This window comes from Gadus macrocephalus, chromosome 23 (genome assembly GCF_031168955.1).
Source record: "Gadus macrocephalus chromosome 23, ASM3116895v1".
Lineage (NCBI taxonomy): Eukaryota > Metazoa > Chordata > Actinopteri > Gadiformes > Gadidae > Gadus > Gadus macrocephalus.
The window spans coordinates 12,835,782-12,856,412 of NC_082404.1; the positions used below are offsets into that span (position 1 = coordinate 12,835,782).

General features: G+C 46.6%; 2 protein-coding genes and 1 non-coding gene across 3 annotated transcripts in view; 2 read left to right on the plus strand and 1 right to left on the minus strand.

The window, feature by feature from the left end:
* Positions 1–699: 699 nt before the first annotated feature.
* On the minus strand, positions 700–10,015 carry pex2 (peroxisomal biogenesis factor 2). The gene is given in 5 exon segments (XM_060045140.1): positions 700–1,624; positions 1,627–1,950; positions 1,953–2,270; positions 2,273–2,575; positions 9,884–10,015. Coding segments are annotated over 5 exon segments (1,014 nt in total). The 5' UTR covers positions 9,888–10,015; the 3' UTR covers positions 700–1,559.
* A 694-nt stretch (positions 10,016–10,709) lies between these two features.
* Positions 10,710–10,791, plus strand: trnal-uag (transfer RNA leucine (anticodon UAG)). Its single transcript has one exon. It is a non-coding gene; the product is annotated as a tRNA-Leu (tRNA).
* Positions 10,792–11,583: 792 nt separating this feature from the next.
* The window catches only part of LOC132452942 (uncharacterized abhydrolase domain-containing protein DDB_G0269086-like), an 80,086-nt gene continuing 71,038 nt past the window's right edge, over positions 11,584–20,631 (plus strand). The window contains exons 1-3 of the mRNA XM_060045776.1: positions 11,584–11,610; positions 12,643–12,792; positions 16,974–17,111. Coding sequence (XP_059901759.1) covers positions 11,584–11,610; positions 12,643–12,792; positions 16,974–17,111 — 315 coding nt within the window. The remainder of the gene's footprint in view (positions 11,611–12,642; positions 12,793–16,973; positions 17,112–20,631) is intronic.

Sequence of the window (20,631 nt, forward strand, 5' to 3'; positions counted from 1 at the left end):
CCCCCTGCCCTGCCCGTCTTTCGTCAGCCCGGGAAAGTCTTCCCTCGGCTGGGGTGCGTTTTTGCCCGGGGCCGGGCTCACTGGTTGAGGTTAACTCCGGCATAAATAAGCATCTTTGGACTCATTACAGGGATTAGAGGGTAATTCGCCTGCAAGGAAAGAGATGACTGCTGGGGGGGTTTGGTACAGTTTACTACAGTCTTTTAGGGAGGGCGAGGGCCCAAGAGATTACAGACAGCAGAGAGAGAGTGGGGTGGTGGGATGGGGTGGGGGGGAGAGTTGCACGAGTGAAAGAGGTGAAAGAGCGAAAGGGGAGAGGCTGTCAAGTGCGTGTATGTTTGTGTGCATGCATACGTGTGTGTGTGTTTGTTTGCATGCGTGTGTGTGTGTATGCGTGTGAGTGTGTGTGTGTATGTTTGCATGCATGCGCGTGTGTGTGTGTGCGTGTGTGTGTATGTATGGATGCGTGCGTGTGTGTGTTGGTGTGTGTGTGTCTTAGTCAATCTGAGCCCCCGGCTGCCCCCTTGATCTCCAGCATGTTGGGATGCTGTGAAAAGGGATAATGGGGCATTGGAAGCAGTGGGCCTGTCTATAGAGAAGTGTGCTGATTGTTATAACACCCCCCCCCCCCCTCCCCCCCCCCCACACCCCAAACCATCCATCTCTTGCCTCCACTTAACTAAATAAACACCCAAGAGGTAGCACTCTATCAATTTTAATGATGTTGAAATAGAATTTAGGCACAAAATACACAACAAATGCTAATTTGACCGTGATGAGAGGCATCAGAAATTCCTCCCATTATTTATTTAGCCGACTTTCTGCATTTTTCATCAGAACAAATATTCCCATTTCAACAAACACAAACTCATACATTCTCACAGACACACACACGCGCACACACAGAAACGGACACAAAAAATCCGGGGCATAAATCAACTCGTTTTTCTTCATCAAATATATGCTCTGTGTGGTTCTCTGCAGTCGGTCAAGTGCACCAATGACAAATAGTTGGGTCCAAAGTCCAGCCGGAGGAATGGAGGAGGGGGGCCGAGGGACTGTCAATATATGCACACATACATTACACCGGTCTGTTCTGTGTGTATTCGGACAACATTGAGACGTCATGGGGATCGCCGGAGTCCGCTCAAACAAGCCCGAGCCCGGGCCGGCCTTCCGCAGGGAGGGCCGCGGGCAGACACAGTCTTTCAACCGGAGCCCGACTTCAGCCAAAGGGTTGATTAAAAACTCTGTATTTATTGTCCTTGAGCGGTATCGGTTCAACTCTATCGACCGTTATCGCGACGACCGCTGTCTCCATCTAACGGGTTGTGATTAGAGAGCTCATGCCCTGTGTATTTGATTAGTATATCAGCTTTCAAGTATCACCAATCAGGCCACTAATTCAATCATACGTAATGATAACAAATGTTACTCTATGTTCCCGGATAGAGTAGCGTATTTATCGACATGGCACAGATAAAAAAAAATGAAATCTGAAATCAAACCCACGACTATCTCCCCGAGTCTGTACTCAAACACGACGCAGCACTCCGTCGTCACCTCGCCTCCATCTCCACCTCCAGGTTGACAGGCTTCGGGAGCCCCGCCTCCGCGCCGCACCTGGGCAGGTGAGGTAGGCGTCGGCCACGGCGTGGCTCTTCACGCAGTAGTAGCAGAAGACGTGCCCGCAGCCCGTCGTGTGCGGCATGGTGGGCCACTCCCCGCAGAAGCCGCACTCCCTCCACACGCCGACGCCGTCCACCGTGCCGGGCCTCTCCGCCTCCCGGCCGAGCACCAGGGAGTAGAACGCCGCCTTGGCCTTCCGCGCGTTGACCAGCGGCAGCAGGAAGACGAGGAACTCGGCGAAGCCGTGCCACAGCAGCTCGCGGTTCATGACCTGGTAGCTGACGTCGCGGCCGGCGTTGGGCCGGCTGAAGACGGCCCGCGCCCCACCGCGCGCTCCGCCAGCGCCGGGTGGCGTCCGTTGCGCAGGAACACCAGGAAGTTGAGGAGGCCGGCGATCTGGGCGGCGGCCGAGAGGAGCGTCAGGGAGCGGCGGAGGCCCCGGCGGAGGGGCCCGCCGTCCGTTGGTGCGGTCCCTCCGCCCGCCGGCCCCGAGCTCAAGCCCAGGGCGAGCAGCAGGCTGTGCGATCGTTCTCGGAGCCAGCGGGGGCCCACGGTGAACAGGGCCAGGCCCAGCCTCTGGCCCGGCGTCAGGGGTCTGTAGCTGGAGGTCAAAGGGAGGCCGAGGTGGCGGCGGTTTGGCGGGTGTTGTCGTGGTAACGCAGGCTCAGCAGGGCCTGCCCCACCGTGGCGCCGTCGGAGTAGAGGGTGAACCTCCAGAGGAGCAGCGCGAGCAGGGCCTTGAGCTCCGGCTCGGCGGGCGTCAGCAGGCCCGGCCGGCAGCCGCGGAAGCACTGGGTGAACTGGCCCCAGATCAGCTGCTCCAGGGACGAGTCCAGCTCGAAGGCGTCCAGCTGGTTGATGCGCAGCACCGGGATCTGGGGGTCTGCGCCGCCGTCCGACCCCGACCCCGAGAAGTTCTCGCTCTGGCTCGCCGCCGTCAGCACATCTACCAGAAAAGAAGAAGAAGAAGAAGAAGAAGAAGAAGAAGAAGAAGAAGAAGAAGAAGAAGAAGAAGAAGAAGAAGAAGAAGAAGAAGAAGAAGAAGGGGAAAAGTCCTAAAGAGGTTATTTTCAGTGCCTTCAACTAAATTAAACCCAAACAACTAAATGCTGGAAGTTTAGGCTATAGTTTGACATCGATTTTACAGCGTTTAGCCCGGCAAATCTAAACCATGGAAATGAAAATATACCATTACGCTTTCTAGCCTTAATCGATGCTATTTTGCCCATAGGTTTTCTTTAATATGCCAACAAAGGCTTAAGCTAAAGAGGGCCGACTGGGGGTGGCTGCTTTGAGGTAAACCGCGGGCGGAATGAGGCTCGGGAGGTGAGGCCTGGACTGTAAAGAGGGTTACTTTTCCTTTATACATCGGAGTGGAAATCACATTTCACATGTAAAACCCGTCCTTAATGCAACCTTTGAGCCGCGCTGTGCGGAGAAGCAGAGGTGGTGGGTGGGGGCCGCAGACCGCCTCTCTGGAGTGCATAAACACACACACACACACACACACACACACACACACACACACACACACACACACACACACACACACACACACACACACACACACACACACACACACACACACACACACACAGAGGGCGAAGCCCAGAGGTTTCCTCCGTTGCTGCTCTCTGCTCACAGTAGAGATAGGGGAATGTGTGTGTACAAATCACATCACCCGGGATTAGGCCAACGGCACAGTTTCTGGAACACCGTAAACATCTGCCAAATGTGGGGACTTCGGAGGACCACCCCAGCCCCCACCTAACCCCTCATGGATCTTGCCACTGTGCCGTCCCGGCTATTTCTTGTCAAGGATGTTTGGAAATGCTCCCCGTTTATTTTTTTTCCTTTCCATTTGCCCCGTTTCCTCAAAAGAAAGGAAAAAAAACGAACTTAAGAAGTGGAGGGCTAACTAATGCAGAGAGAGAGAGAGAGAGAGAGAGAGAGAGAGAGAGAGAGAGAGCGTAAGAGAGTGTGAGAGAGAGAGAACGATTGAGAGCAAGAGCAAGAGAGAGAGAGATATTGCTTCTTTTTTTTTACAGTGGCTTTTGTGTTTTGTCGAACAGGATTTGTCACGAGGCTTTAAAGGAGATTTCATCCGGGTAAATATGGCAGTTGTGACAGAAAGGGAGAAATATGACGGTCACTTTAGACGTTTTAAAAGGGGAAAGCGGGGAGAAATAAATAAATCTAATATGCGGTGACGATGTTTGGGTTTATTAAAAAGGTGCACGGGGCCTGCCGGTGTATTCATGATGTTTCAATAGACCCAGGATACACCGTCCAACCAAGTTAGAATTAGCAAATGAATGAAAAATAAGAGTGAATTCTCTTCAGTGAAATAAGCAGGTGTGACCAATTCTTTGAGCTGCATCTGAAACGCTGGCATGTTTGGTAACTAAAAGCCGGGCCTGTGACGCAAGTAAAAGTTTGGATTAAAAAAAACAGGGGGAAAAAAACCAGCGAGAGTTGCTCTGAATGTGTCTAAGCTAACCAATAGACAGTCTCCATTTCTTTTAGTTGGCTTTTAAAAGTCTACGCTTGATAGAAAAAAATAAAAAAATAAAAAATAAAACATGGGGAGATTAATATGCGCCCTGTGTGTGTGTGTGTGTGTTTATGTGTATGCATGTCAACTATTACTGATCTACCCAGCTTTAATACAGTTTAGCGAAGCCATCAGTCCATAGAAATATACACACGCACGCACGCACGCACGCACGCACGCACGCACGCACGCACGCACGCACGCACGCACGCACGCACGCACGCACGCACGCACGCACGCACGCACGCACGCACGCACGCACGCACGCACGCACGCACGCACGCACGCACGCACGCACGCACGCACGCACGCACGCACGCACGCACGCACGCACGCACGCACGCACGCACGCACGCACGCACGCACGCACGCACGCACGCACGCACGCACGCACGCACGCACGCACGCACGCACGCACGCACGCACGCACGCACGCACGCACGCACGCACGCACGCACGCACGCACGCACGCACGCACGCACGCACGCACGCACACAACACACACACACACACACACACACACACACACACACACACACACACACACAAGCACAAGCAGGTGGTAAAAATCCCTGTCACTGCAGTCGTGTCTCGCGGGAGCAGGGCCTGGCGTCCGATATTCTCTTCAAAGCCTTTTATCGAGCAGTTTACAAGTTATGAATGAATATGTTGTATTCGAGTGGTGGGGGGGGGGGGAAGAGAGAGCGAGGTGGGGTGGGGGGAAGGGGGGGGGGGTGACGTTATTGACAGCCACCTATCAATAGTAATGCGACTTTTGTAAAAGGTCTGTCAATATTAATGTAATTATGATGTAGTGGGATCAAAAGGGATGTTGGAGTCGGTGGTTGGGGGGGGGGGGGCAAGTAACATCTCTTGCCCGCTGCCATATCAATAGCAAGGATTGCTATTGACAGGCTCCCTTCAGACTTGCAGCACTTGCCAAATATATAACAAGCAGACACTTCAGTCAATGCCGCCCGGCCTATAAAAAAAAAAAGAAAAAAAGAATGTCGTCTGAATTTACAGGGGCTTTGAGCGTGGACAGCTGGAATCCATGTTCCTGGCGCAGTACTCAAAAGTCACAGTCAATGTTTTTCTCCCCCGGTATTGTTTACAGTACAGTAGGCAATGGCGCGCATTTATGGGTTACACACGCAGGCGCGCTCCCTCTGGTACATACGTACCCATGTTACAAAGACACGTGCACACGCGTAACACGCATGCACGTGTAGTGTGGGCCCACTATACACTGGACAGGCCGTGCTGGGGGTATTTAACCGCACATGTCGGCTATCTCCATGCTCGTAGATTAGTATAGACGCAAATAAGCGATGGGGGATGACTTGGAGGGGCGGTGAGGGGTGTGGGTGGGGGGGGGGGGGCTGGCTGATAAGAAGGACTGACCTTGCTGGTGGCAGCCAGCCCCACGAGGTACGGGACGTTTCCTGCGGGCGTGCGTGGCCCTGGGGTGTACGGCAGGCTTTGGCGTCTTTGGAAAGGAACGTCAGAGACAGGGGCCGTCTCTTTGACCTTGGCTCTAAAGTGTGCGTGTGTGTGTGTGTGTGACGTGTATGCGTCACATTTGTGTGCGTGTGTGTGTCTGTGTGTATTATGTCGCGTGTGTGTTTGTGTCGAATGTGTGTGTATGTGTGTGTGTCTGTGTAATATGTCGCGTTTGTGTTTTTGTCACATGTGCGTGTGCGTCTAAGTTTGATGTGTGTGTGTGTGTGTGTGTGTGTGTGTGTGTGTCGAAGAGACGGGTGAAGGCTACATTGGATAGGAGGACTAAGGGGACTAGGGGACAGGGAGCGGAGGGGAGGGGAGGGGTAGGTTGGTGGTGGTATGGGGGGGGCAGGGGGGTTGGGGGGGGGGGGCGGTCTCTTGGGGATTTTGTTATTTCGCACGGCGGACAAACGTTCAGAAAACACAGGGCTTTTCGTACGACGGCAGCTGTCAAACGTCTGGGCCGAATTCTCCCAGGCGTGCTGGAGTGAAACCCTAAACCCTTTAGATATGGTCGTTAGCTATATATATATATATATATATATATATATATATATATATATATATATATATCTGGGTTGTGTTGGGTTGTGTTTGTTGAAAAGCACACTAAACCGGACGGTGGGCTTTCAAACGCATTTACAGCAGACTATAAAGACGGTGCAGATTCTGGATTCTGGACTAGAATAACACTGCACAACATGGCTGATGTGTTGTTGTTTTTTTTCATCCCCTATTAATTTGTATAACAGGTCAGCGAGGAGGTAACCCATTTCTCGAAGCACTCCCGCCGTCATTTATCTCCGGCTCGCCCCCCCCCCCCTCGCTCTTTATTGCGCCTCCTTCCTAGCCAGCCACGAGTACAGACCTATTAGCCCGGGCCCTGTTAATGGCCTCAGCATGAAAACAAATGAGAATGTCATATTTAGAACTTTTAAAGGGAATGATGTCATACAGCGGATGTACCGCCAGCATTACATGGGGACGCCGGCATTAGCCGAGCGGCAAGCACACTAATTGTTATGGGTCCGTTGCATGAAAAATGAATGTGTGCAAATGTACGACTTCGGGGTCCTTCAGGCGTTTTGTGTGTGTATGTGTGACACACGCGCATGCACTCTAATGCTTCATCGAGATGCTTTCTCCTCATTCTCTAATCACCCAAGAGTCCTCCAAGCCATGAAGTGAGGGTTAAGTTAATGCCTGAGCAGAAATCCCTCCACCCGTCAAATAAAGTAGCACACATCTGACACAGGGAAAAAAAGAAAAACAACCCGCTGTTCTGTTTTATCTGGTCGGCTCGGCGGGTAAATTATTTAGGGGTATTAATTGATTTCATGAGTACGAAGGTTGTGTACGCTAAGGCTGTATGCGTAATAAGTACATGAGGGTGCTGCAAAAAAAAAAAACACAACTTAAAAAGGCATGAAACATTTAGATGCCAGAGGGCCATATTGAATGAGAGAGAAAGAGAGAGAGAGAGAGAGAGAGAGAGAGAGAGAGAGAGAGAGAGAGAGAGAGAGAGAGAGAGAGAGAGAGGAGAAGAGAGAGAGAGAGAGAGAGAGAGAGAGAGAGAGAGAGAGAGAGAGAGAGAGAGAGAGAGAGAGAGAGAGAGAGAGGGAGAAAGAGAGAGAGAATGGCTAATGAATGGGAAAATTTAAGCTGTGTCTCAGAAGTCAACGTGGAAGAGTGCTGCAGTTTATTTGACCAAGAAACGACAACGAAGACCCTCTTTAAGCAAAAGAGAATAAAAACACAATCATAGCGCCAATGTGCACTCACACTGTGTACTGTTATGTGCAACAATTACAGGGAGTAAGACTATACACCCACAGGGGGCCTATATTTGAACGTAATAATAATAAAACAAGAGATGTGAAGAATAGGCTTTCCGAGTTGACAAGCTCACAAGACAATTGGGCCAAGGGTGGCAAATCCGTTTCATGATGTGAGGCTTATGTGTAGGAGTTTCATCATTTTGCTCTGATTTGCTCTATGTAGCAGGAAAGCAGAATGTGACCATTTAGGCTGATCTTTTAAATCCAACACCATGGTATTTCTCTGCATTCAATATTTAGTTACTTCCACTCCTCGCTAAATTGTACAATAAAAACAACTGTTGAACAATATGAACGACAAATATACATATATAAACAAGTGAAAGTAGGGGAAATTATTATAGTCTTATTTGTCTCTGATCTGGACAAAATATTAGCTTTTTATATTCAACAATCAGATCTGACAGGGACTAGAAGTTAAGATCCAATTCTTTCTTTTTGCTTTATTGTTATCCACTACGCAATACAAAAATTAAAGAAAGATGCGTTCTGTATCCAATAAAGTGTTACAAAATAATGGTTGAAAAATATCTAATATCTTGGGACTACTTGTGGTCTTTCTCACTCCACTAACAACAACAATCCAATAACAACCTGTCTTAGTTCCAGAAAGCCTAGAATATGATTTGCCAGACCTCTAGCAAGTCTTCACAATAATATTCTTTCCATGGACTAGTTTTGTAGTCTTTGTAATTTTAGTTTCTTAAAGTCCAATTTATCCAGCAAAAAATGCAGAGAAGGGACCAGAGGGGTCCTTTCTGACAGAAATGTATGCAAAACCTGCAATGGCCGACCTCTGCGTACGTCTGCGTTGGCATGTCTGCACAAACACCCTTTTCTTGTGACCTGCCTGAGTACCGGTTTCACACGAGGCATTTCCCATCTCGACTTTTAATTGTGCTTATGTAATGCACCTTACTGTATCCACTTTCTAATGTATGTATCCTGTGCATGTGTGTCAGTAACATTGCATTAAAAAGGTTCCAACATGTATTCATTAATAACCTTTCACATCGAGAACAATTTCATATGGTACCGGAACGACTGGGGGAAATGTACGGCTGGACTAGGTGTGCAGACTTCTGTGTGTTCCTTCTTTGTATTTGTGTACTATGATCCTTAAGAGGGACTGATGATGGGTCCTATGGCCAAAGTGTGACGGGCAGTGATTTTTCTTCCTTTTATTCGGTTTGGCCAGATCTCCTCACTGTTACCATTCTCCATGTTCTACTAGATAACTGTCCCTTATAAAATGTAGCCTTGTGTTATTTTTGCGTTTCTGTTTGGTAAGTCTCTTTTGTTTGAAAGCCTATCATAATTTGGCTATTCGAGTACCTGAGTTACTCATGAAGCGTAGTTTGATATAAAGACTAACACAATAGTCTTCACATAATGTCTACCACCTGAGTCCTATGTTCAAGGGAAGTCGTTTTCTGTTCACTATGTAACCTGCTGCATGTGACCCTGAAGTGAGATCACAACCTAATTTAACTTTAGCGATTCGCTTAAAACCACACTCATTACACTAAGTGTTCCCATCCACAGGGTGACATGCTATGCGAGGGCACACACACACACACACACACACACACACACACACACACACACACACACACACACACACACACACACACATTCAATGTTATTCAGTCATACGTTCCGCAACCTCTTCATAATGACATTGAATTTTAATTCCTGAGTGTTGCGTCTCTCTTTCTTTAACAAAGACAGAAATCCAAATCTACTCCATTTTGATAATAAGGCCATATGTAATGATGACTGTGGGGACCTGTGTTGTGGGGGGGTGTGAGTAAATCCAAATCCACTGAAAAGAGAGAGATATAACTGTAGAGACAGATTGAGTGAAGAGCGATGATTGAGATGAGAGAAATGAAATGAGTGGTCTCTTGAAAAATCAATAAGCTCAACTTTGCCATGAATCTCAATGTGGCAGTTTTTTTTTTTTTTTACCTCTAGTACTGATTACTTAGAAGAATAATGGAATGACGTGCTGAGCTGTACTACTGCCCCCCCCCCCCCCCCCACCACGACCACCCTATGGTTGAGGCGGAACACGCAGAAGTACCCATCGGTTTGGGAAGAACGCATGACTTTCCACTAGTTTTATAAGCAGCACGACTTTATATGTAATATATTGTCACTATCAATTAATGACAATACAGTAGGATCGACTATGATACAAAACACATGTCCTACCATATGTTTGCAATACATAACGTTAGCATTGTTATTACACAGGTATTACCCCACTACTAGAGTATAACGTTTGGTCTTGAATGCATTTGGATTAGTATGCATTATAAACGAGGCAGGGTGAGAGAAAGAGAACAATATTTACCCATATCGTTTCGTGTACAGTTGTACTCAACGGTGATCTGTGGTGAACTGTCTATTTGAGAGGAAAACAAACTGTACTTCCGCGTTGCGCGCGACGACTCCTCCCGGCGACGTGACGTCGAAATCACGTGACCACCACGATCCAATCGGGCGACGCAGCGCCAACGTAGCGGCAAAGTTTGGAGGCAGAGATGTTATATATCTCCAGCCCATTTAAACCATGAATCCGTTGTCGTAACGATGCATAGCAACCAAATATATGACGCCAACACAACCCCTGAAGTAAGCAAACTAACAGGTTGGATGTGCACCCAGTTATCAGAATATGGACGTTCCATTCGCCATGGGTATTCTCGGCTAACTAGCAACTAAACCAGCATGAATGACAAGCTAAGTGTAACAACAGTCACTGTTTTGGCTTGCTAAAGGTTTTAAGAAGTTGACTTTAGGTATGCAAAGTTAGTTGCAATGTAGCGTATCTGTTAAATAATAACACACACATATATTGTTCCGTTCGCAAAGTTCCTTTTTTTCTAAAATGAGCCAAATCACGAAGCTCGGACTGAGAGGTGAGTCAAGAAACTTGACGTTAGACTCAACCTTGAGAGACTGGACGCATGTTCCCCCTGAGAGCCCTGAAGCGATGCCCAAAAACATGCAGGACCTTATCTGCGAATTCAAAACCCTTTATGAGGAGAAGATAAAGCGCTTGGACCTTGAGACATCTGCAACCCCTGAAGAAAAGCTACAGGTGAGCCCGGCGAACGTCATTTCCTGGAAGAAGGTGTGTTTATGTAGTGCTGTGCGTAAGCCAGACATGTTACAACGGTAGCGTGGCCGAGCGGTCTAAGGCGCTGGATTTAGGCTCCAGTCTCTCTGGAGGCGTGGGTTCGAATCCCACCGCTGCCATATTGATACTTTACCTCATCGATGCAGTTACAATTTGGGATAAAAAAGTTATGATCAATTGCTGAACTTCCATATACCGAAACTAATTATCTCTGCTGTATATGTCTGTGATCTTTTCTAAAAGAAAGCCAATATATGAATTCAATTATGTGTTTTTGTAATGGACTCATTTCTCATATTGGCCTTCCTGTCAACTGCTAATGAGCCTGTTAACCATCAAGCACACTCAAATAGACACAAATAGCGGCTTATTACACAATTCTAGGGATTTCTGTTCAACATCTCACTTTGATCTTGGGCATACATAAACCTAGATGTTATTGACAGTGACGCAGAAGCTGTCCTTTTACCCCCATAATAACACAGCCTCCCAAGTCGGTAATGATCCATTTTGAAATTCAGAACTAGGGGCTCTGGATGAAACCTTAGCCCCCCCCCCCCCCCCCCCCCCCATCCCCATCCCCATCGCCATCCATCCAATATAAGTCACAGAGCATCCTGTGGCCCCATGGATGGTGGGGAACAATCAGAGGGTGACCTCCGTGCTGCAAGACAAATGAGAGGAGGAAACAGGAGCGGTGCTTTCATAAAGCCACAGCACTTGTAACAGGTGGCAAATTGCATTAGGCCTTGATCCGAGCAGCAGAAATCATGGGCTCGGATGCACAGTCGTATTTTAGGAAAAGAGGAGCTCCTCGTCATTGAGATTGCCATGTGTCATCGTTTAGCCACAGAAAGTAGCCCTGCGCGAGCCGTACTGTGCATCAAAGCGGGTGTAACGAGGTTTGGGAGATGGGCCGGGGCCTGCTGTCCCCACCGGTGGGCCCGGGTAACAAGGTTACGCGTTTGGAACCCAAGAGCCTTCCCGAGTCTTAAAGCTTTGGCGTGACTAGTAAATCTTGGAAGATCTTGTTGTGGAAACACATAACTTAGTCTTGTGTACACGACCCCTTGGCTCAGGGGGTCGTGGGCTTTGTATGTTAAACGGGCGCCGGGTATTTTCGGCACGGGGGCTATCACTCATCTTGAAGGGACATGTAAACAATTGTGTGTCGTGTGCTCTGGGCTGTCCAGTGAGGGGGATTGGTGTACCTTGAAGTTCTGCCATGAAAATGTGTATGATATCGGTAATATAGCGATCGGTAATGCAGATTTATTGAAAGTCTCTGTGCTGTTGCTGTTTCAAAAAAAAAAAAAAAAAAATCATAATCGGTTGAATTAGTGGATGTTTTAGCCAGCCATTTTTTGTTATTGTGACTGACTAGTATGGTCATTGGATATGGTTTTTCCTAGCATCGGCAGCAGCAGTAGCATGAAAACAAAACATCAGAGAAAGTGGATTCTCTCTTAACCCTTCCCTAAACATGGGTGTAAACCTGGCCTGCTCAAAGGGCATTCCTTTACCATAACAAAGATAGAAAAAACACAATCATTCAAAGTTTTATGCTGTATTCAAATAGGATAAATGGCGATCCTCTTACAAAGACCGAGCTGAGCCTAGGTGAGCCATAGTGTGCAGCCCTAGGGCATCTAGCTCCGAGGCCATGTATCCTAATCCTGAACTCTCTTGTCCAAGAAAGCATTGATCTCTATGAAGCTGCCCTGGATATATAATGGTTAGATGCAAACAAATAAGTTGCAAGTCTTTAGATTCCCCTCCCTGGCTTTCTGTCTACCCTGACCAGGCTATTGATGGCTTTACCTTCTGAACCTTATGCTCTTGCTGCTGTTGTGTAAACTGTTCTGCACTTGCACTCGTTCAAGTGCTCGACTGAATAAAATACACTAATATCTACTCAACACAACACAACATAAAGTAATTGTGATTCTGATTTGCTGTTCTCTTTACAGATGAAAGTGTATGCCCTGCAGTCTTACGTCAGTGATCTGACAAACCAGAACCAGGTTCTGGTGGAGGCCGTTGAAGACCTTGAGAAAGAAGCTCAACACAAGGTCTCCAGTGTGGGCATGAAGCTCCAACCCTCTGACTCTATCGTTCATGTAAGCTTTCATTCCCTTTCTGCCAAAATATGATGGTTTGGGCTTTAGTTGATGGTGTAAAAGGGAGAGAGCCAAAGTGCTATGACCTTGGTCAAAATCTTGATGTTTACCTGTTTTTGATTGCACCACATATTTTCTCCCCTGTTTTTTTCACATCACTGCATGCCTCTCACAAGCTTGTTTAAGTTTTTTTTTTCTATAGTGTACGCTAAGTGCTTTGGTTTAATGCCGTCTTATCACAATTCCAAGTAGCTTAACTACTTGCTTTCTAGAGGATTGAAGAATCTTTCCAAAAAAGTAACCCACGTCTTTAAAAATGTGGCCTTCCAATACGTAAGGCCCTTTTGTGTTAGAAACTCGTTTTCCGTTTTTTGATTGAACCTTTATTTTACCATGCAAGTCCCATTGCATTCACAAGATCGCTTTTTCGAGGGAACCTTGGCCAAGGTATAGCAACACAGTTTCACAACCAGATACTACAAACATTAAAAGTAGATAAACAAAAACATATATAGGTAGGTAGCGACAGACGGCTGGATACCGCTCTAGCTACTGAAGTAATTACAAATTCCAATTTGGTTTGCCTCCAAAACACTTGCAACATTTTTTTTTGGAATGCCTTATAAGAAAGTTAAAGCACAAAATAATAAAGTAATTCTGCCGAGCGGATCTTTCAGCCCGTATGTGCGTTCAGCTACTATTTAGTAAGAAAGACGCGCAAATGTTTGCTGTGAATATAACTCTCTTTTGTATGTTATTTTGTATAGACCCTCTTTACTGAAATGTAATTGAATCCAAAGAACGGGGAAAGAGAAGGAAAGGGAGATGGGGAAAGAGGCACAGGGAGCAAGAGAATGAATTGTAATTCGTTGCTTTCTTTCTCCATTCTCCACTGCCGTTGTCTTCTGGCTTTCTTCTGAGGTGTCCTCACTTTTGAAGGCCGATTCGTCTCTGCAGAATCCAATCAGTGAGAATCACATGAATATTGTTAACAGATTATTCATAGGGACGAGGAAAGAATGCCTTATTTTTTTGCCTGCCTTTCACCTGAAGGAGAATTTTGTTAATACACCAACACAGGTGGGGGGAGGGGGGGGGATTGAACATAGGACCTTAGAACAGTTTTATTAAGCACAACACTGAGCATTTATTTTAATTTCTCTCCTTGAGGGTCCATATTAAAGGCCCAGTTGGGTTTCTTCTGATGTAGCGTGCGAAGCACAAGGAGGCATCAAGCAGGTAAAGGTCTTTGGCGAGGATCTTTCCAGGTTTGCGCCCCATGCTGTTTTTCTAAGACAAACCATCAATTATCATTCTGACTTAATGGCGGTGGAGGTGGACAGCTTTGTGCATTAATCCTGTGCTCAAGGTTTTTTTTTCTTTTTTCTTTGTCTCCTCTTTTTTCTAGCTTGCTTAAACTCAAGGTGCTACTGTAAATACGTGGCCACTTAATGGGTGACCTTAAAGCATTGTTCCGATTCAGCCCTGGCTGTGCTGCTCTTAACATTTGTTCCGCCAAGAGTGTGTAGTTGTTTTTTTACACACACACACACACACACACACACACACACACACACACACACACACACACACACACACACACACACACACACACACACACACACACACACACACACACACACACTGTGCATAGAAAAGTAATCACAGTCTATTATACTTTGCGGCACTTATCTGCTATTATAAAGAAGGTCAGAGGGTTAGGTTTGTGTGTCTCCAATTCACACAGGTCGCTGTATGCCGAGTCTTTGTATCGCTCAACATTTATAGCGTTCCAATTTTAACTTTCATCGATCAGAGATGCTAATGCTCCTTCGTGGCATTGCTTCGGCAGGCGTTCACATTTAGATTTTCTATTTTCAAAACCATTCCTCGTTTTTTTTTAAGTCTTTTAAGTTTAAGTCTTTCCCTCAAAAATACATTTCCTGTCTTTTATGCTGTTTTCTGCAGCTCAAAGCAGTTTAACAAACGTGAAGCTGATGATTATTTTAATATTTCATACGCGACGAAGGTTTAATTATTTACGTTGCTGCTTATTTTATTGACTTTGCAACACGTACTCTTCGATGTTTTGGCACTGGAATACACAGCAACAACACTTGAGTATAGTGCTTTCACTCACCTTTATTATATTATCCGCACACAATGCAAATAAGTTTACATCAATATAAAAAAAATGCATTTCAAAGTGTTTCTTCATAGCTTGTTTTTCTTATTGGTTTAATACCTGAAATTAGCAAGATGGACTTGCACATTAGTGTTTTGCATAAATAGCCTTAAGTTCCTTAAAGCTTCGGAACTGAAGTCTTTGACTTCAGTTCCGATTTCAGGTTCAATGTACGTTTTCTTCATCGAAATTAAAATTATAGGTTTCTCTCCACCTCTATATGCCTTCAAAACGGCCTCCCCTCAAGTTGCTACAATCAACCTGATCGGCCTTGACGTTTAAAACTCTCAAGCCCATGGTTGGTGAGAACCCCTGCATGTTACCCAGTTTAACAGTCTGCCTTTTATCTTCAGCTTGGAAAGCTTTCTTAGCATGGTGGTAGCATGGCCAAACGAGATGGAGTGGCAGGATACATAGCGGTTTATCGCCTTGCACAATGACCCCCCTCGCGGAGCCTCTGAATCTCCATCTGCGCTCATCTTAAGCTGTGCTCTTAGCGTCTTGTTTATGTTTGGCAGCGCATTCTCGGCCCTGGGATCGGTAAACAAATACAACAACAAATGGACTCCTTCACTCAACAGTCTGTTAGGATAGTCAAGGGACAAGCGTGTGCTTCTGCCCTAATGTCCGTAATGCGAAATCCAATCAAATGAAGAGCATTTAGAGCTACTTACGGACTGTTCCACCATGTAAACGATGCAATGAGTTCCGTAATAGGGGCTCAGCTAACGTCTGATTGAATCCTAGTGGATGGTATTACTGGCGAACAGTAGGGGTTGCGCCGTAATGGACACTAAACAGAGGTTTGTTTTGTTTTGTTTTTTTTGCAGTTGAAATGTCATACAATTTCAGGCTTATATTCTCCCTTACATTATGCTGATTACCCCACTGCATGTACAATACAGCTCAGGCTTGATGAGGTATGTTTGTATTTTCTGCCTACCAAAAATCATTTTCTATTGTCACAATCTGCTCTGAGAACCACTTGGGTGGGTTCATGCCATGGAAGGAAAAGGCAATAAGTCGCCAGAAAGTTTTGAACAATCATAACGGGGTGGGATTTTAAAAAAGTTTCCATTATTGACATCATACCTTACATGGTCCTTATTGCTCTGATGTGCCAAAACCTCTGCTGTTGCTTATTATGACCATGAATGATGGATTTGCCTTGTATCCAAGTCTGGCAGTTTGGACAGCAGCAATCCCCCCTTGCATTGGTTGTAGCTGTATTAAAAAGGGGGGCATAGGATATGGAACTTGTGTGACCTCTTGGTGTTGAATGCCGTTTGAGCTTGCCTTTTGACATAAGTGGACTCCCAATGTGGATTAGGATTTGACCGATTGGACTTCGGGGGGTTGAGTTTGGATTGGAATAAGGTGGCAACTGATCTCAACATTAGGTTTTTAATTTGCTCATGTTTCTTGTGGGTCAAAGTTGCAAATGTGCTTTCGGGAAATTAAATTCAGAGTTTAAGGCTGTGCAAGCAATTGGGGTAACAGTTTCACATGGTTCAAGGGACATCATGTGAAACCGCCATTGAAAATAGAATGGAACAGAAATGTGTGCATGAATGCCGTGCTGTTGGAGGATGCTTTTCACACTGTGGTGGATCTCTGACACATGGGGCGTAATGATCATATTCCTTCTACCATGTCACGCTATTATGCCAATTGCCTCGTCGAAAGTAGGCAGTATACCAGCAACAAAACAAAATATTTTTCTGCAGGGACTATAATGGCGTCTTTAGACTTTTACCTTCATGGCGGTTTTGCATAAACAACTCCTTGCATAAGAACCTTGTTAATTGTCGCTGCATGTATTTTAGAAGGAAAAAATAAACTAGGGAAGATGATCCTTTGTGTGTATGGCTAATAGGGACACCTTGATGATTGTTGTCTCTTCTGAGGGTGAGTTGGTTTATTTTATGTTCTTTCTTCTGCCTCTACCTGGACACTCTGTAAACTCGGGCATGTTTCTCAATGTATCTCCACACAGGAGCGGATGCAGCAGAGGTGGTCCTCGGGGCGCAGTGCGTGCAGCCTACAGCCCACTGGGGACACAGAGTGCAGGTCAGCCGCGAGCAGCATCACGCCACTCCTCCAGCCGGCAGGACGTGTGCCGCGCAACCCGGACGTGAGTCACGGCCTGTCCTTTCTGCCCGCACGTACTTGCTCTTTCATTCGCTCGCTTCTTCACTCTCACACATGCTTGTCCTTGTGCTTGTGCTTGTGTGTGTGCGTGTCTCTCTGCGTGTGTGTGTGCGTGCGTCTTTTGTGTTTTTGCAATAGATTGGAGGAAACATCGAGTGGTTAGTCTTTGTATGTCTGTAAATATGGCCTGCATATTTTCAGTTTAGCCCGCAACATGTGTTTTTCATTATTTACGTCCATTTAAACGTGTGTGTGTGTGTGTGTGTGTGTGTGTGTGTGTGTGTGTGTGTGTGTGTGTGTGTGTGTGTGTGTGTGTGTGTGTGTGTGTGTGTGTGTGTGTGTGTGTGTGTGTGTGTGTGTGTGTGTGTGTGTGTGGGTGCGGAGGTGTGGAGGTGTGTGTTTTGCATGTATTCATTCACAGGCCTTGGCCCCAGGCCGGCAGGGTGCTTGCGGGCAAGGCAAAGGGCTCAGGGTGGGGATCAGCGTAGATTACATTAGATCAGCAGGGATCATTAAAGATCATTGCTTCTCCCTTTGATCCAATCACCTTGCACACTCATCCTTCGCATGCACGCATGCGTCTCAAGTCATCGCCATGCCGACCGAGGGCAAAACACCCTGCGACCCGTTAGGAATATCTTTTGCGTGCCCCATTTGTTATTTATTACGGAAGACCCACATCTTTGCGCAGTTTAGTTTGGAGCAAGAAATCTCATTTCCTGTGCTTCATTGTCAACAGAAATTGAGAAACGATAGAAAATAGCATGGGAGAAAATCAATTAAAGTCCAGTGTGGGTTAAACATCCGCTCATCAAATATTTAGGACTTTGCCCTCCATGAAGTTTGATTCGAGTTATTGACGGATTTAGGTTTACGGTTAATGGTTGTACTGCCACTTCAATGTTATTTGCACATTAAAGGAGGCCGAGCAAAGTTGAGACGTTCCCATTAAAACTTTTGTGAGAACCACACGATAGATGCAGTCTCATGCCTTGGGACCCATGCTAATGAAAACAAAACCCGGGGTTATCTTATACGCGGGGGTATCCCAACAGAAATACGACGGTGACCCGTTGCACTCCACACTCTCTGGAGTTCAAAGTTCGACTGGATGGCAAGAACCGACAAACCAAAATGTTTACATAGTGAAGCGTTGTTTTCTTCCCAGAAAGATAGCATCAGTCAGGCCTGTCTCTGGGTGTATCTGCCTTTACATGCAACTACACCGAGGTCTTCAAGGCTGCTCTTTAAATTCACAAGTTCAGTGACTTTATTGTTTGATTCATGATGTTTAGTAGTAGATCGCACAGTTCAGCACAGATAGCACAGTTCCCGAAAGCACAGTCTTAAGTATCGATGCTGTACTATGCTAATGCATGCAATTATGTGCACTATTCATGTTCTGGGGCTAACTGTTGCCAAGTGATGCGATGGGCTTCACTCAAGCTTTGAAAAGCTTGGGATAATTTTCCGATAAATCTTTTCCGTTTACAGCTCCACTCCCCTAAGCAAAGTCCTGTATCTATTACAGTCTCCTCCTATCGCTACCTGTGTACCTATACCTTCCCTCCGCCACACAAGCAAAAATTGTGTTTAGTCTGGCGGGGAAAACTAGAGAGGAGGTGAAGTGAGAGAGGGAGAGCGAGAGCACTGCGGGGGGTCAGCGGGTTGCAGCGGTCGACTATGCTAATGTTGTCGTTAATGACTTTGCTGTGAGTGATAATTGATCGTCTTCATTATCATATTAACTCCGGCGGAGGCCCACCCCTTCACTTCCCTCAGCTAACACCTCCCCCCCCTCCCCTCCCCTCCCCTTCCCCCACCCCTCCCCTCCCCCCCAGCTCTCCCTGCCTCCCCACCATGCGGTAATGAATGCCCATCCGTTTGATCCTTTGGAATAATGAACTAATTAGCTTAATTAAAATCAATAGAGGTGCCAATAGGCGGTTTGCCGTCTCTGGGACGTGGTCTCTATCTATCGGGAGGAATTGTCGGCCAGGGTGGGGGAGAGAGAGAGAGAGAGAGAGGGGTGGGTGGGTCGGGGCGTAGGGTGGGGTATGGGGAGGGGGGGGGTGAAAGAGAGTGAAGACGAAGACATAAAACAAGAGGAGGTGAAGATTATGGAGAGGAGATGGAGACCGGTGAAGGCAGGAAAATGCTGGGAGGTTCATTCAAACGGTGGAAAGAGTTGGAGAGGTAGAACATGGGGGAGGAGTGGTAACTTCCCACATTTTTTGGGGGTGGCACGGAGAGAATCAAAACGACGACTAAAAGCTACCAAGAGAGAGAAAGAGGGAGGGCGATTGGAATGAACCACCCTAAAAAGGGCGGGGGGGGGCAAAAAAAGAGAGAAAGAGAGGGAGCGAGAGAGAGAGGGAGAGAGAGAGAAGGAGAGGGCAAAATAGGTTCCTAATGCTGATTTATGAGCGGCTGGCGGTCGTTAGCTGCAATAAATGGCTTGTAGGAGCGCCTGCCGCATTACCCGCTGTAAGGGATACTAAGTGCATTGTAAGGTCAAACATAAGGCCAAACTTACATATGTAGTGCGCTGCCCTTGTAAACCTGTGTTAATATATCAGCCACGGGATGGAACAACGAACGAGTCTATCTCGCAGCCCAGCAGGACGCCTGTGTGTGTGACGTGTGTGCCATTTGCCTACATAATAGCCGCCGCCGCTAAATCTTCCACCCGATGCGAGCGCTCTGTATGTTTTTCCAAAGCGCCGTTGCGAAAAAGGTCCTTGGCTATTGTGCCCAAGCACTGGCGCTCTCATGTCTTTCCCACGCCGCGTCCACTGTGTTATGTTAGCCTGCGCGCCGCTAATGCCCGTGCATTGCTAATTATTGGGTCCTACTTTGCATTATGTTGAACAGTGGAGGCGAATCACGCACAGCTCCAAGAGCCCCGAGAACCGCAGTAGCAGCACACGCCGTAGTCCGGTCGGTGAGCCTGATTTGAGTCCTCTTATTGATGTGATTTGAGAAAGCTTATCTAAAAAATATCGAAAAAAAGCCATCAACCACAATGTCCTTTTCACGAGAGAATTTATTTTATTTTTTTCTGGTTCATAGGGCCTGTTTCTCTATCTAGTGGTCTTCTTTTTTATCCACTGGTGAAGCACTTACATTTCATAGTTGCTCCAATATTGATTGTATGCCTTGACTGTCGCTGTATGCCGCTTTGGATAACAGCGTCTGCAAAATGACTTAACGTGAATGAAAAGGTTTTTTATACAGTGAAAACCACATAGAGAAGTGGTGGTGGTCACATTAAAAAGGAACATTGGCAGGAAATTCAGCAAGACCTATAGGTATACGTCTCCGTCTCTTATTGTACTTGCGATCCACCAAGGCTGAGGTTTGAAACATAAGAGCCCAGTCAGAGTCAAAGAAAAAGCTAATGATTTAATCAAATGGAAGGCTATATTAAGGTCCCGGTGAGATGAGAACAGCGGCCAGTAGTTGAACAGCGGCCAGTAACATAGGCCTATAGGATGTGAGAC